Below are 12,378 nucleotides of genomic sequence, written 5' to 3' on the forward strand. Positions count from 1 at the left end.
TGCCCGGCAACCAGCATGTGCCGTGAGACATGCGACATGATCACAAGGTTCGGCGCATTGCCTCCTCCGTCCCACACCAGATCCCAGGGACCCGGGAACCAGCCCGGCCCCGCGCGGACGATATTGTCCATTCAGCGTTTCACAAACCTTTTCTCTCGGGTACCTATGTCTCACTTTGCACTGCGCGCGCGCGCGTGTGGGGCAATGAGCATGGGACTGAAAACCTTGTACCACGATCAAGATCGTGCCCGGGTTGATGCAGCTTGACCCACGCTTGCCTTTCTCAATGTACCGTTGCCGTGGGACATGTCGAAAACGGTCCCGACAGCTTGGACACAAAAAGCTCACATATGCACGCGTCGTGCACATCTAAATGGAAGGTGTCGCTCGCCACAATCACCATCACCATGACGAGTCTAGTGACTGGAACCCTGCCGTACCCTGCCTTGCGCACCCATTTCCCAGGTCTCAAGAGTTGTGAATGGCAATGATTGTCGTCGTGTGGTGGACGTGGTGGCTGCACCAAAGGTCATAAACCACTTTGTTTTCACCTCATTACCAAGAAACTGGGTCTTAGAGTTCATGGCCTCTCTCCACATTTTACTCACAAGCCCACACCAGCCCGGGCTCCATTTGGGCAGAAGAATCCGGACAGGCACACACACAAGAGATTGTACTAGACTAACAATTCTTTCTCTGGGCCACTCAAATCGCTAAGAAAACTGGAACTTTTCTAAATCTGAACCTATCAGACCTCAATATGCGAGCCTTTCTCCACTTGAAGCCAGAATCTGCGTAAATCGTGTAGGTATTGAGTCGAGGTCGGCGTTGAGCTTGTCCTGCTTCACAGAGTGCCACCCTGTCTCAACGATCGCTCTTAGATCGTCGTCAGTCAAATGAGGCGTGTTCTTGACGTGCCATTTGACTCTTCTAACGTTTGATTCAATCCAGTTAAGATCAGGTGATGAGGCAGGCCCAATGACAAGTTGGTGATGGTTCTTCTTCGCCCACTCCATAGTCTCGTTTGCATGATGGGAGCTATCGCTGTCCATATATAGGCGAACGTCCGTATGTTTAACATGTTCATGGATCTCTGTAAATAGCTGATCTAGCAGAGGTTTGAGGACCTTTGCGGTCATCTTGCCATTCTTGTTTGAGGGTATCGTGTACCATTGTAATGACGACCTGAAGTTATACCCAACCGCGCAGACAGCGTGGAGGATTGTCTGCTCGTTCTCGTTCTCTAGCTCATCTGCTCCTGCAGTATCTTTCTCCTTATTTCTGATCGCCTGCTTAGCATTCTTGAGCTTCTGCTTTTTCTGTCGTGGGTTCTCCGGCTGTATCACCCAATGTTCGTTCTTCTAATCCGGGCGGCGGTGGACCTTTGTTGTTAACGCAGGCTGGAAGCCGAAATGAACCTCGTCCATTGAGAAGCAATTATGACGCCATCGCGGGTCCCTCCATGGCTTCTTGAGTTGCTGATGGACGTACTTGACTCTCTGCCTCTTGACGGAGTCGCTGAGCCCCTCCTTGACCGTGGAGTTGCAGGTGTGGTACTTGAATGGTTCCATTGCCATTCTGCGTCGTATTGTGCATTCTGCTGCTTCGACGTCGAGGCCTGCTTCCATTGCAGCGACGGGCCAGGGCAGGCGATGCGCCTGATACTTGTCACCTTCTGGGAGATGTAGAAGCCACTGATGAAGCTGCTCACCGTCCTGGAACGAGAACGCCATTGAACGGCCACGATTCTCAGCAAAGTTGATATTGTTTGTACGTCGTCGGGAGGCCCAGTCGGTACAGCGTTGCTTTGGAGGGCGGTCGGGTGAAGGTGATGGGGGCCTTCTGTCACCCTCTTCAGAATCAGGTCTGTCGGGGTCCAGGAGAGGCTCCGTCTTTAGCCATTCATAGCCCTGGGTTTTGGAGACGCCGTAGTATCGGAAAACATCTCTTTTGGAGTACAGCGGGCGTGCATTATCGTCATGCGGCGATGGGTTGCTGTCGCTGCGAAGTTGGTGGTGGTCAGCGAGGAACTGTAGTACGCCCCGCACCTTTGCACGCTTGGGAGTATCGTGCTCAACTTTCGACATCTTGATTGAGCTCAAATGAGGTCTAAAATGGATTGAACTTGCTTGCAGCGATTGCCCTTTGTCGTAGCAATTAAATGATCATTGAATTGTACGTGCAAAATGACGTCGTCGTCGTTGACGTCAAAAATGAGGTCATCGCCGACTTCTTTGTTGTGGTCGCAGGGGTACGCGATTAGCGTGTACGGACCCACTGTCCGGATTCTTCTGCCCAAATGGAGCCGGGCAAGGCCTCGCGTGCATGCGTTTGACATTTGGCACTTGTCCGTGCGCGTTCACGAAGGCTAAGCAGGAATTGCCTGATTCTGACTGTGGCGAAGGCGAGCTGCTGTGGTCATTGGGTGGAATGGTCGGGGCGCTGGTCCTGGCGCTGAACTCTAAAATCGCGGGACTTGTGGCTGAGGAGGTAGCGACTTGCCGGGCTTGTGATGGCAGGACCGATGACTGGACGTGGCTGCGAAGACGGAGTTTGTGGATAAAACGAGGATAATATGACATGGTGGAATAATAAACGGATTCACAACGGGACTGAAGTTGGCTAAGATGATTTGATGGCGAGGAATTGTTGGTAGAAGCGGTAAGGCCCAGAACACGACACAGCGGCTTATTGGTCACAGAGCACTGCATTCACAGTTGAGCTGTGTTCTTCAGCACCAATGAACCGGATTGCGTCTAGGGTATAAACACTGCCCAAATAGAGCTACTCGGGCACTGTTGCAGGACGATTACGTGAAGCCGCACATCATCTCTGCAGACTTGAAAACCGACAATGGCTAAGGCGGTTACTGCTGGCGAGGACCATAGCAGCTGGGACGACATACGTCTAACCTGACTCACCACTACAGCGAACTATCTGGCCTTTGGTGTGTACTCGGGGAAATTTCAGGCTGCACAGACGAACAGAGGATGACGCAGCATGGCATGGCCAGCATTTGGGCCCCCCGGGCGCCGTGCTCCAACCACTGCCAGTGGCGATTTGCCCCCGATCAGCCCTGCTGGGCCTGGCTGCAAGCACTTTACAGCGCCCTGCCAGCCAATAACTAGTACCAGCACGATGCTGTCCAGGTCGTCATCGGGACCATTTCGCGGCTCTGGTCTCTTTTCTTTTCCCGCTTCATGAATTATTTCTACGACATCCCTCACCTAGAGGAGTTCTGTCAGTGTCTTGTCGCTCTCTACCTCAGTGTCCTCCTCGTGCTCCACATTCAACAGCACAGACGCCACAGACTCGCCCGTCGCAGGCCCATCCCTGCTACTGGTCCTCCTCCCACTACTCCGCCCGCCACCATGGCGTCCACAGTGACCGCAACTCCCCCAGCAAGCCCGCGAAAGCTGTTCAAGCCCTCGAGCAGGACCAAAGCACCAACCCCAGTCAAAAGCGCCGCCTCGACCGTGCGGAGCGAGTCATCTCCTCCTCCTCTTCCTCGTTCTTCCGCGCCTGCTTTTGCGACGCTGCCCAGCAACAATTCCTTCCATCTCCCTGCTGCACAGGAGCAGGAACACGGCAACAAACTCCCCGCCGACAGCACCAAATCGCATCCCGTCCCGGCCACTCCGAAGCGCAGCTTCTCCACGAGGACCGGGTCCCCCGTCTTCCGGCGCAAGACCAGCACCGCGAGCACGACTTTCTCGGGCTACCGATCGCCGTCCGCTGCGTCAGATTACACGACCAGATCTCTCCGGGCTGGAGGGGAAGGAGATCGTGGTGACCCGCGCAGCATTGCGGGAGACGACGACCACGACCACGACGAGCAGCGGCACGAGGCGCCAGGAAAAGTAGAACACTCCGCCAAGCGCGACTTGCCCTTTGACAGCTCCTCCTCGCCTGAGAAGCCAGGGCCGCCGCCGACGACGACACCACTCACGCCGACTCAGATCTTCAAGGCGCGCGCGCGAAGGTCTGCGAAGCCGCCGCAAGAGCCGCAGGTTGAAGAGGAGGGACAGCAAGGAGAGAAGGAGGAAGAGTCTCCCTCGAGAGCGCCTAAAGAGCGCGAGCGGGTCTCAGAAGCCGAGCCAGCCGCGGAGAATCTGCCGACTGCGGAGGAGAGAGAGCCGACCACGGAGGACCAGCCAGCGGGAGAAGACCGGCACACGAACGAGGATCAACTGCCTGCAGAGGATCGATCGACTCCCGAAGCTCATCAGACCGAGGAGGACCATCTTACGGAAGAGAACCAGCAGATCTCAGAAGACGAATCACCGTCAGAGAACGACAAGGAAATATTGTCATTGGAGCCAGCAGAGGACCAAGACGCCGGCATTGACAGCCTTTCATCACGAGTGTTTGGCAATTTGACCTCCGGCGCTTCCACAATCGCGGAAGTATTCCATTCTCCCACCGATTTGATCAAGTACTTCACCGACAACGGCCACCCAGAGATGAGCGACTTTGTCTCCGCCCTGCAAGGCGAGGAGGCCCCGGCAGAGAAGCGAGACGGCGAGAAGAACCAGCCTACTCAAAACCAAAGCAATGCAGAAGGGACCACTTCAGCCCCCAGGACGAAGCCGATACGGAGACCGGGCATCATGAAGCCCGGAAAGCAGGAGGACGGCACGCAGTTCTTTGACAACATGGGCCGCCCGGCGAGGATAGAACGCTCGGTGGACATCCCCTTGCAGCGTGGAGAGAGGAAGACTGTTGAGCACGCCCCACCACCTCCCGGCATGGAGAAGAAGCCCGAAGCCAGCAGTCAAGACGAGAACAAAGCAGAACTCGACCAGCTGCCGCAGATTAAAGATCTGGCCAGCCCCGACGATCTGGCCAGCACCGAGCACCTACGCAGCACAGACGAACTGGAAGATCCGCCGGAGGAGTATCTCGATCCAGAGGTCCACTCTCCGCGCTCGTCAGCCAATGTCACGCCCATTCCCCGGATCGGCAGGATATCACCGATACAGAAACCAGAAGGAGGCACGACCATGAAGCTCCCTGACCTGGCCTCAGGTTTAGAGGGCTACGCAGTCGATGATGTGGGCAACGTGGTCAATGAGAAGGGCAAAGTCCTCGGCTACGTTACAGGCGATCTGCCATCCATGGTCGGGAAGAAAATTGCCCAAGGCGGCAAAATTTACGATGATAACGGCGAAGTGCTGGGGCATGTCACGGAGAACTTCACTCTCGCAGGAATGGACGGTCAAAATGAAGACGAAGATGACGAGGATGAGGATAGCGAGGATGATCTGACAGACGCACTCAACGGCCTGCGTGTTGACCATGACGGGAATATTCTCGACAAGAAAGGAAACATCGTCGGACGCCTGAACCAGCGACCTGCACCGAGCAGCAGAAAACGACAAGAGCAGAACCAAGAACAACCATCGAGCCAGGCAAAGGATACGGAACCAGGCAAGGAGCCCGACGGGAGGAACAAGAACAAAGGTAGAAGTCCCGCAGTGCCTGCGGATATCTGTCTCGATGTCAAGTCCACGTATGATGGGATTCAGATCATCATCAAGATTCCGACCATGTTTGATAAACCGCCACAAACGATAACTATAACTTAGATAATAATTGGAAACTGTCGCTTGGCACTCCTGAGGATAATAGAGCTTGCGACTTCCCGCGTTCCTGCTGAACATTGAGTGCGTGCGATGGGGAGTTGTGCGTAGTTGCGCCCCTGGTTCTTTCATCGAATTTCTTAACTATTTGCCAGCACCTGGTTTTGATTTTATCGGTAACTTGTTAGGCTGCTACAGCTGGGTCGTTATTCGTTCTTGTTTATTTTCAGAAACTGTGGTGATGGCGGAACCGTTTCAGCTGTGAAACGGACAAACAGCAGTTTGACGGTTTTCACAACGAAGGATTCAAAAGTTTCCGCTGTAATTGTCAACTCTGTCGCAAACCCCCTATTAGGCCAACTCTTCACCCGATAAGTTGGAAGGCAGAGAGCGTCGCCATGACGTGGATCCTGCAGATCGCCCCAGAGTCTGGAACACCATCGCCCTCGATGCCTCATCGCCTTTGCCCCCCCCTCCCATGCAGAGTGCGGGCAGGTGTGGCTTGTCGACCAGGATCACAAACCTGATTTCTGTGCGTTGTGAGGCTCAAGCGGCACTCCGCGCGGAGCTGTGCCCCTCACCACCTTCCATCCCATCAGCGAGGCTCCGACCAGCTGCCCCAGAAAAGCAATCTATCGCAGACGGGTGTGGGCTTGAAGGCCGCGAAGTGACGTGAGCCACAAGCGAGGCCCCACTCGAGGGTGGCCGGGGGGGAGGGCAAGTGTGGCTGGTCGACAGGTTCTCTTGCTGTTGTCATGTTTCGGAGCAAGAGAAAGGACTTCCAAGTCATCTCATGTCAACTGGATTCGAGCTCGCTTGTTACCGCCACACCACCCTGCCGTCCTTGCCAATTCTAGGTGTGGCGCCGCTGGTTGTGGATTCTTGCGCGGCTACAATGGCTGCTACAACAAAGCCCACAACTGGACAATGACGATGAGACCCCTGCGATGATCCCCGTTCGGCCTTGATGATGAATTATACTAGCTCCATGCCAAACATCCTCGCTGTCCTCGTCTAGTGTCATCTGGTCATCAGCCATGTCAACGGCTGTGGATTTGGCTGCCGCACGACGGACCGGACCTGGGACAGTGGCTGGTGGGGGTTGAGTCAATGGGAGCTACGGTACGCCAGTTGCGTTAGTCCCGGCCGAGCGATGCAACATCCTTCATCATGTACATGTACGGCAGACGGGGTGCTAGCCCAGACGGACCGCTAGCTACGTTAGTTAGCGCCCTCCCCGGCTCTTGGACTTGGCGGCCTGACACGCAACGACACCTGTGGCTGCAGCCACACCGTCTGACGACAGAACCCGCTCGGCATCTCTTTCCTTGTGCACCCGCCGCCTCGACAAGGGCTCTCGGCCCTCGACCGAGCCCTTCCAAGTCCACCCTTCCTTCTATGGTATCCCTGGACGAAGTCGTCAGCTCTCTAAACCCGGCCCTCGAATACCCAAGGGTTCTTGTAACACCGTTCTAGATCGCGATATGCGGCTCCCCGACCCAGTCCATCGAGATCTCTTGGGGCACTTTCCCTTCCGGTCCCACGCCATGCACGACGATCCCGCCGTGGGAAGCTCGCCGCGAGCACCATTTCCTGTTTTACGCCCTCCTCGTGCTGTTCCCAGGGACCAATGAACAACAACGCCGCTTGCAAGAGATGATCAACCCTCCACAGCCACGCACTTGGGAGAGATCCTGCCACAGGCAGAAGCATGGTCCCCGCCTACTGTGGACAACCACTTAGTCGGTGATGACACTCATTGGCGCCCAGCCGAAACCCCCGTTCGCACTCGCTGGGTGACTCTATGCGTAGACCACTCTTGCCAACGTTGCCGCCTTGCCGCCACACCGTTAGCCAGCATCGCCCTAAGGGCTGTCAACGAGGCGTGGCGTGGCTTCAGAAACGGATGTGGAGAGGGGAGACCCCCAGGCTTCCGCGAGAGTTTCATGCAGCTGTGCCGATCAAGCGACCCTTGCTCTCTTGGCCTGTCTTGTGCAACTCCGGTCCCCTTCGTCGATGCGCCACACGCCTGCGTTTCCACGAAACAGAGCATGTATCGCCGGCATGCGTGAATGACCGTCTGAACTAATCGATAGCATAATGACGTGCCTACCCCCTTCGAGCCCCGGACCAGCCCCCCTAGCACGCGGAGCTATTCACGGAATTGTTGCACACGCTGGAACTCCCATGACGTCGAGAGCGAGTGTGCGTACAGGGCGGCGGCGGCTGCTGGAGTCGCACACTCACACACACACGGCAACACACTTCCACACACGCCTCGTGTGGCTTGACTTGGACTTTACATGGGGCTTCGTGACGTCGATCGATTTTCGTGTCGGCCCCCCGGGACGTGATTACCCTGACAATGATGGAATTGAAGGCTCGTGGCTGGTTCTGGCAACCCAAGGACGGGCTTGCGTGAGGACCACGTTGCCTCATAAATATCTGGATATGCCTGGGTTGCATTGCTCAAGATTCTGACCTGGATTAGACATTCAGCGCGAGTTTATTGGGCAGCCCCAAGTTTATGTATATTACCAGAAGCACAACACAAACACCCAGCACCCAATCAGAATCACCATCTCCCCATTATCAAGACGTCGTAACCACCACTACCTATCACATCCCCAGGAACGAGAACCCGGTCGCCGTTCTCCATCCCGCAGCCATGTCGGGACTCGTAGACACGGCCAAGAGCGCCACAAATGACGCCACAGAACAAGTCCAGAACGTAGGAGAGTCTGCGCAGGAACAGAAGCAGCAGCAGCAGGCCGCCGCCTCGGACGCGGGCGTGCCGCGGTCCATCCCAGACACATCGGCAGACCACTCTGAGTATGGTGCCGGCCACGACGGCTCCGGCGACGGCGAAGGGGAGATGGTCCCCGCCGCCGGCCGCATCAACGAGAAGGGCGAGGTCGTCGACGACGACGGCAACCCCATCGGCAAGGTGACGAGCGGCGAAGCCAAGGAGTTTGTAGGCTTCGTCGTGACACAAGAAGGCGACGTCCTGAACGAGGACGGCGGTGTCGTCGGCAAGGCCGAGCCCCTCGAGGACGTTGCCTCGGAACTCAACTACACCACAAAATCAGCCAAGGACGGCGTCCAGAGCTCGCGGGGCGACGGCGGCGGCGCCGGCGGCGGCCTCGGCAGTGTCGTGGGCGGTGTTACCAACGCGGCACAGTCAGTGGTCGGTGGTGCTGGTGATGCAGCGAGCAAGACCGGCAAGACTGCGACAGATACGGTCGGAGACGCCGCGAAAGGCACCACCGACACAGTTGGTGAGGCCACGGGCACCAAGGATACTACTGGTGCCGTTGGTGACGCGGCAAAAGGTACGACAGATGCCGCCGGCGAGACGGTCGAGGGTGCCACTGGCACGGTAGGCGATGCTGCCAAGGGTGCTACCGATGCCGTCGAGGGCGCTGCCGACGGTGAGAAGACCGCGGACCCGCAGGATCTCGGCGAGAAGGTCAACGACACGGCCGATGGCGCCAAGGAGACCGCAGAGGACGCCGCCGGCGATGTCCAGGAGACTGCGGAGGGTGCCGCCGGTGAAGCCCAAGACACTGCGGAAGAACGTGCCCCTATCGAACTCAGGGACGGTGAGGTGCCCAAGCTGGGCAGCGAAGCCGCCGAGAACCTCCCTGACGAGGTCCCTGCTCCCCAGACCATTGGCGATATCGAGGTGCCTTCTCTTGCCCCCTCCGTCGCCAACAAGGTCGTCGGCCTCTTTGAAGGTCCCTTCACTGTCTCTGACGGTGGCAAGGTGACTGACAAGGAGGGCAAGATCCTTGGCAAGCTGTCTGAGGGCCAGGACATTCAAGACCTCATCGGCAAGGAGATCCACGGCATTGACGCCGAGGGCAACCTGCTCGGCGAGAACGACACTGTCCTGGGCAAGGTCGACATCGCCCCCGAGGGCACTGTTGCCGAGCAGGTAAAGGAGGAGATCCCCGAGGCTGCCGAGCGGCTCGAGGCTCTCGAGAAGGTCGAGGAGCAGGCCAACCAGGCCAACGAGATCAAGATCCCCTCCTTTGCGCCCTCTGTTGCTGGCAAGGTCCTCGACATGTTTGAGAGCCCCTTCAACGTCGCCGACGACGGCCAGGTCAAGGACGCCAACGGCAAGATCCTCGGCAAGCTCGCCGAGGGCCAGGAGGTTGGCGACCTCGTGGGCAAGGACATCAAGGGCATCGACGCGCAGGGCAATCTCCTCGGCGACAACGAGACCGTGCTTGGCAAGGTCGACATTGTGCCCGAGGGCACCATTGTCGAGCGTATCAAGGACGAGGTCCCCGAGGCCGCCGAGCGCCTGGACGCCCTCGAGGAGGCCAAGCTCCCTGACCTGTCCATCCTTGAGGGGCTCAAGATCAACAAGGCTGGCAACGTTGTCGACAGCAACGGCAATCCGGTCGGTAAGGTCTCCAGCGGCGACTTGAAGAAGCTGGCCGGCCGGACTGTCGGCAAGGACGGCAAGGTCTGGGACGACAGCGGCAACGTCCTGGGCGAGGTCGAGGTCCTGCCCGAGGCGGTCAAGAACGAGTCGTCGCCCTTTGAGGACTTCCCCGACGCCACAGTCGACAAGAACGGCAAGGTCATCTTTGACGGCCGTCAGGTGGGCGTTGTCGACGGCGACGACTTCAAGAACCTCATTGGCAAGAAGGTCGACGCTGATGGCGACATCCTGGACAAGAACGGTAACGTCATTGGCCATGCCACCCGTGCTGAAGCCGAAGACCCCGTCGAGCCCGAGGAGCAGATTGACTACTCTGTCCTGCGCGACAAGAAGGTCAACAAGGCCGGCAATGTTGTCGACGACAAGGGCACCGTCTGGGGCCGCGTTGTCCAGGGCATCCTGCAGCACCTCGTCGGCAAGAAGGTCGGTGACAACGGCGAGATCTACAACGACGCCGGCAAGGTCATTGGCAAGGCCGAGCCCATCCCCGAGAACGAGCGCGAGGACAACAAGGAGCCCTCGCCCTTTGAAGACTTCCCCGGGGCCACCGTCGCCGACGAGGGCAAGGTCCTCTTCAACGGCGAGCAGGTCGGCATCGTCGTCGACGGCGACGCCAAGAAGCTCAAGGGCAAGACTGTCGATGCCGACGGCGACATCCTGGACAAGGCTGGCAATGTTCTCGGCCGCGCCGAGCGCTGGGAGGCGCCCGAGGCCGAGCCGGAGCCCGAGGTCGACAACTCGATCCTGGCCGGCAAGCGCATCAACAAGGCTGGCAACGCCGTCGACAAGCACGGCGACATCTATGGCCGTGTCGTTGAGGGTGCCCTGCCTCGCCTGATTGGCAAGATGTGCGACAAGCATGGCTTCATCCGCAACGAGGGCGGCGACGTCATCGGCAAGTGCGAGCTCATCCCCGAGGCCGAGCGCGAGGGCATGAAGGAGGGCCCCTTCTCCGAGCTGCCCAACTGCACTGTCAACAAGGAGGGCGAGATTGTTACGCCCGGCGGCGACGTGGTCGGCCGCCTTGTCCAGGGCGACGCCAAGGTCCTCTTTGGCCGCGCAGTCGACGACGACGGCGACATCCTCGACAAGAACGGCAACGTCCTCGGCAAGGCGGAGCGCTGGGAGAAGCCCGAGGTGCCCAAGGATGTCAACCCCATGTCTGGCCGCAAGGTCAACCGCGAGGGCAACGTGGTCGACGAGAACGGCGATGTCATTGGCAAGTTGACCAGCGGCGAGCTGAGCAAGTGCGCCGGCAAGAAGATTGACGACGACGGCGACGTTATCGACCAGAAGGGTTCCATCCTCGGTCACGTCACCCTGCTCGAGGACATCCCGCCTGAGGAGCCTAAGGAGGAGGAGTCCGAGGAGGACAAGCAGAAGCGCCTGCAGCTCGAGCAGGACCGCCAGATTGCTGCTCGCATTGCCGACTGCCTCACGCACTCGCTTGACCGCATCAAGCCCATCCTCAAGATGATCACTTCTGTAAGTTTTCCCTTGCAAACTGGTCTTAGATGACCGCCGCGGAATAACAACCTCTAACCACTATGAAAACAGAAAATCGAGGCAGAGGAGGCCAAGCCCGAAGACGAGCGCGACGAGGAGGGTCTGGTCAGGGAGGTCCGCCCCTTGATCGAGGAGGGCGGCAAGATCCTGACCGAGGCGAACGGTGTGATCCGCGGCCTCGACCCCGACGGACGCATCGCGGCCAACGCGCAGCACAAGACGGCCGCGCGCGAGGCCACTCCCGAGGAGTACCGCCTGGCGGACCTTCTCAAGGAGCTCACGGGCCACGTCACCGAGACCATTGAGAATGCCAAGAAGAAGCTCGAGGGCATGCCCCGGGCCAAGAAGGAGATCAACCCGCTCTGGGGTCTTCTCGCGGAGCCCCTGTTCCAGATCATCGCCGCCGTCGGCCTCCTGCTCAGCGGCGTCCTGGGCCTGGTGGGCAAGCTGCTCAACGGTCTTGGTCTTGGTGGGCTCGTCAACAACCTCCTTGGTGGCCTTGGTCTGACCAAGGTGCTTAGCAGTCTTGGTCTCGGCGATGTCGTCGACACTGTCACCGGCCAGGACAAGAAGGGCGGCAAGAAGAAGGGCGGTCTGCTTGGACTGTTCTAAATGGGTTGTCCGCTTGTCTTTGATCCCGTCTGCGTTTCTTTGCCTGACATATTACCGGTTTCAATTTTTGTACCAAGTTTAAGCGTTTGTTTTCATGATTTGTTGTTTTCTCACGAAGTCACGAACTTGCCAAAATTTCTTGCATCTCAACATTACTCATGTACACTCATCCCACGATGAGTAGATTGTAATCTCTAGTTAGTGGTAGGATTCTAGCACCAAGAA

The 12,378-nt window shown here is 57.9% G+C and overlaps 3 protein-coding genes across 3 annotated transcripts; 2 read left to right on the forward strand and 1 right to left on the reverse strand.

Moving 5' to 3' along the window:
• Nucleotides 1-944: 944 nt before the first annotated feature.
• Nucleotides 945-2,307, reverse strand: B0I36DRAFT_328426 (uncharacterized protein). The gene has a single exon (XM_046154591.1). The coding sequence runs from the start codon at nucleotides 2,085-2,087 to the stop codon at nucleotides 1,362-1,364; it is 726 nt and encodes a 241-aa protein (XP_046010804.1). The 5' UTR covers nucleotides 2,088-2,307; the 3' UTR covers nucleotides 945-1,361.
• Nucleotides 2,308-3,370: 1,063 nt separating this feature from the next.
• Nucleotides 3,371-5,694, forward strand: B0I36DRAFT_328431 (uncharacterized protein; the record flags this gene model as incomplete). The annotated part of the gene is made up of 1 exon (XM_046154592.1): nucleotides 3,371-5,694. A coding segment is annotated over one exon (2,218 nt), but the record flags the coding sequence as incomplete, so codon positions are not given.
• Nucleotides 5,695-8,250: 2,556 nt separating this feature from the next.
• B0I36DRAFT_351454 (uncharacterized protein) lies at nucleotides 8,251-12,153 on the forward strand (the record flags this gene model as incomplete). Its single annotated transcript, XM_046157013.1, has 2 exons — nucleotides 8,251-11,520; nucleotides 11,593-12,153. The coding sequence occupies 2 exons, from the start codon at nucleotides 8,251-8,253 to the stop codon at nucleotides 12,151-12,153; spliced, it is 3,831 nt and encodes a 1,276-aa protein (XP_046010806.1).
• Nucleotides 12,154-12,378: the final 225 nt, after the last annotated feature.

The sequence above is a fragment of the Microdochium trichocladiopsis genome, assembly GCF_020744255.1.
Source record: "Microdochium trichocladiopsis strain MPI-CAGE-CH-0230 chromosome Unknown B0I36scaffold_7, whole genome shotgun sequence".
NCBI lineage: Eukaryota > Fungi > Ascomycota > Sordariomycetes > Xylariales > Microdochiaceae > Microdochium > Microdochium trichocladiopsis.

Bases quoted from the DNA above. Each gene is read 5' to 3' on its own strand.
- B0I36DRAFT_328426 (XM_046154591.1), bottom strand. From the start codon at position 2,087: ATGTCGAAAGTTGAGCACGATACTCCCAAGCGTGCAAAGGTGCGGGGC.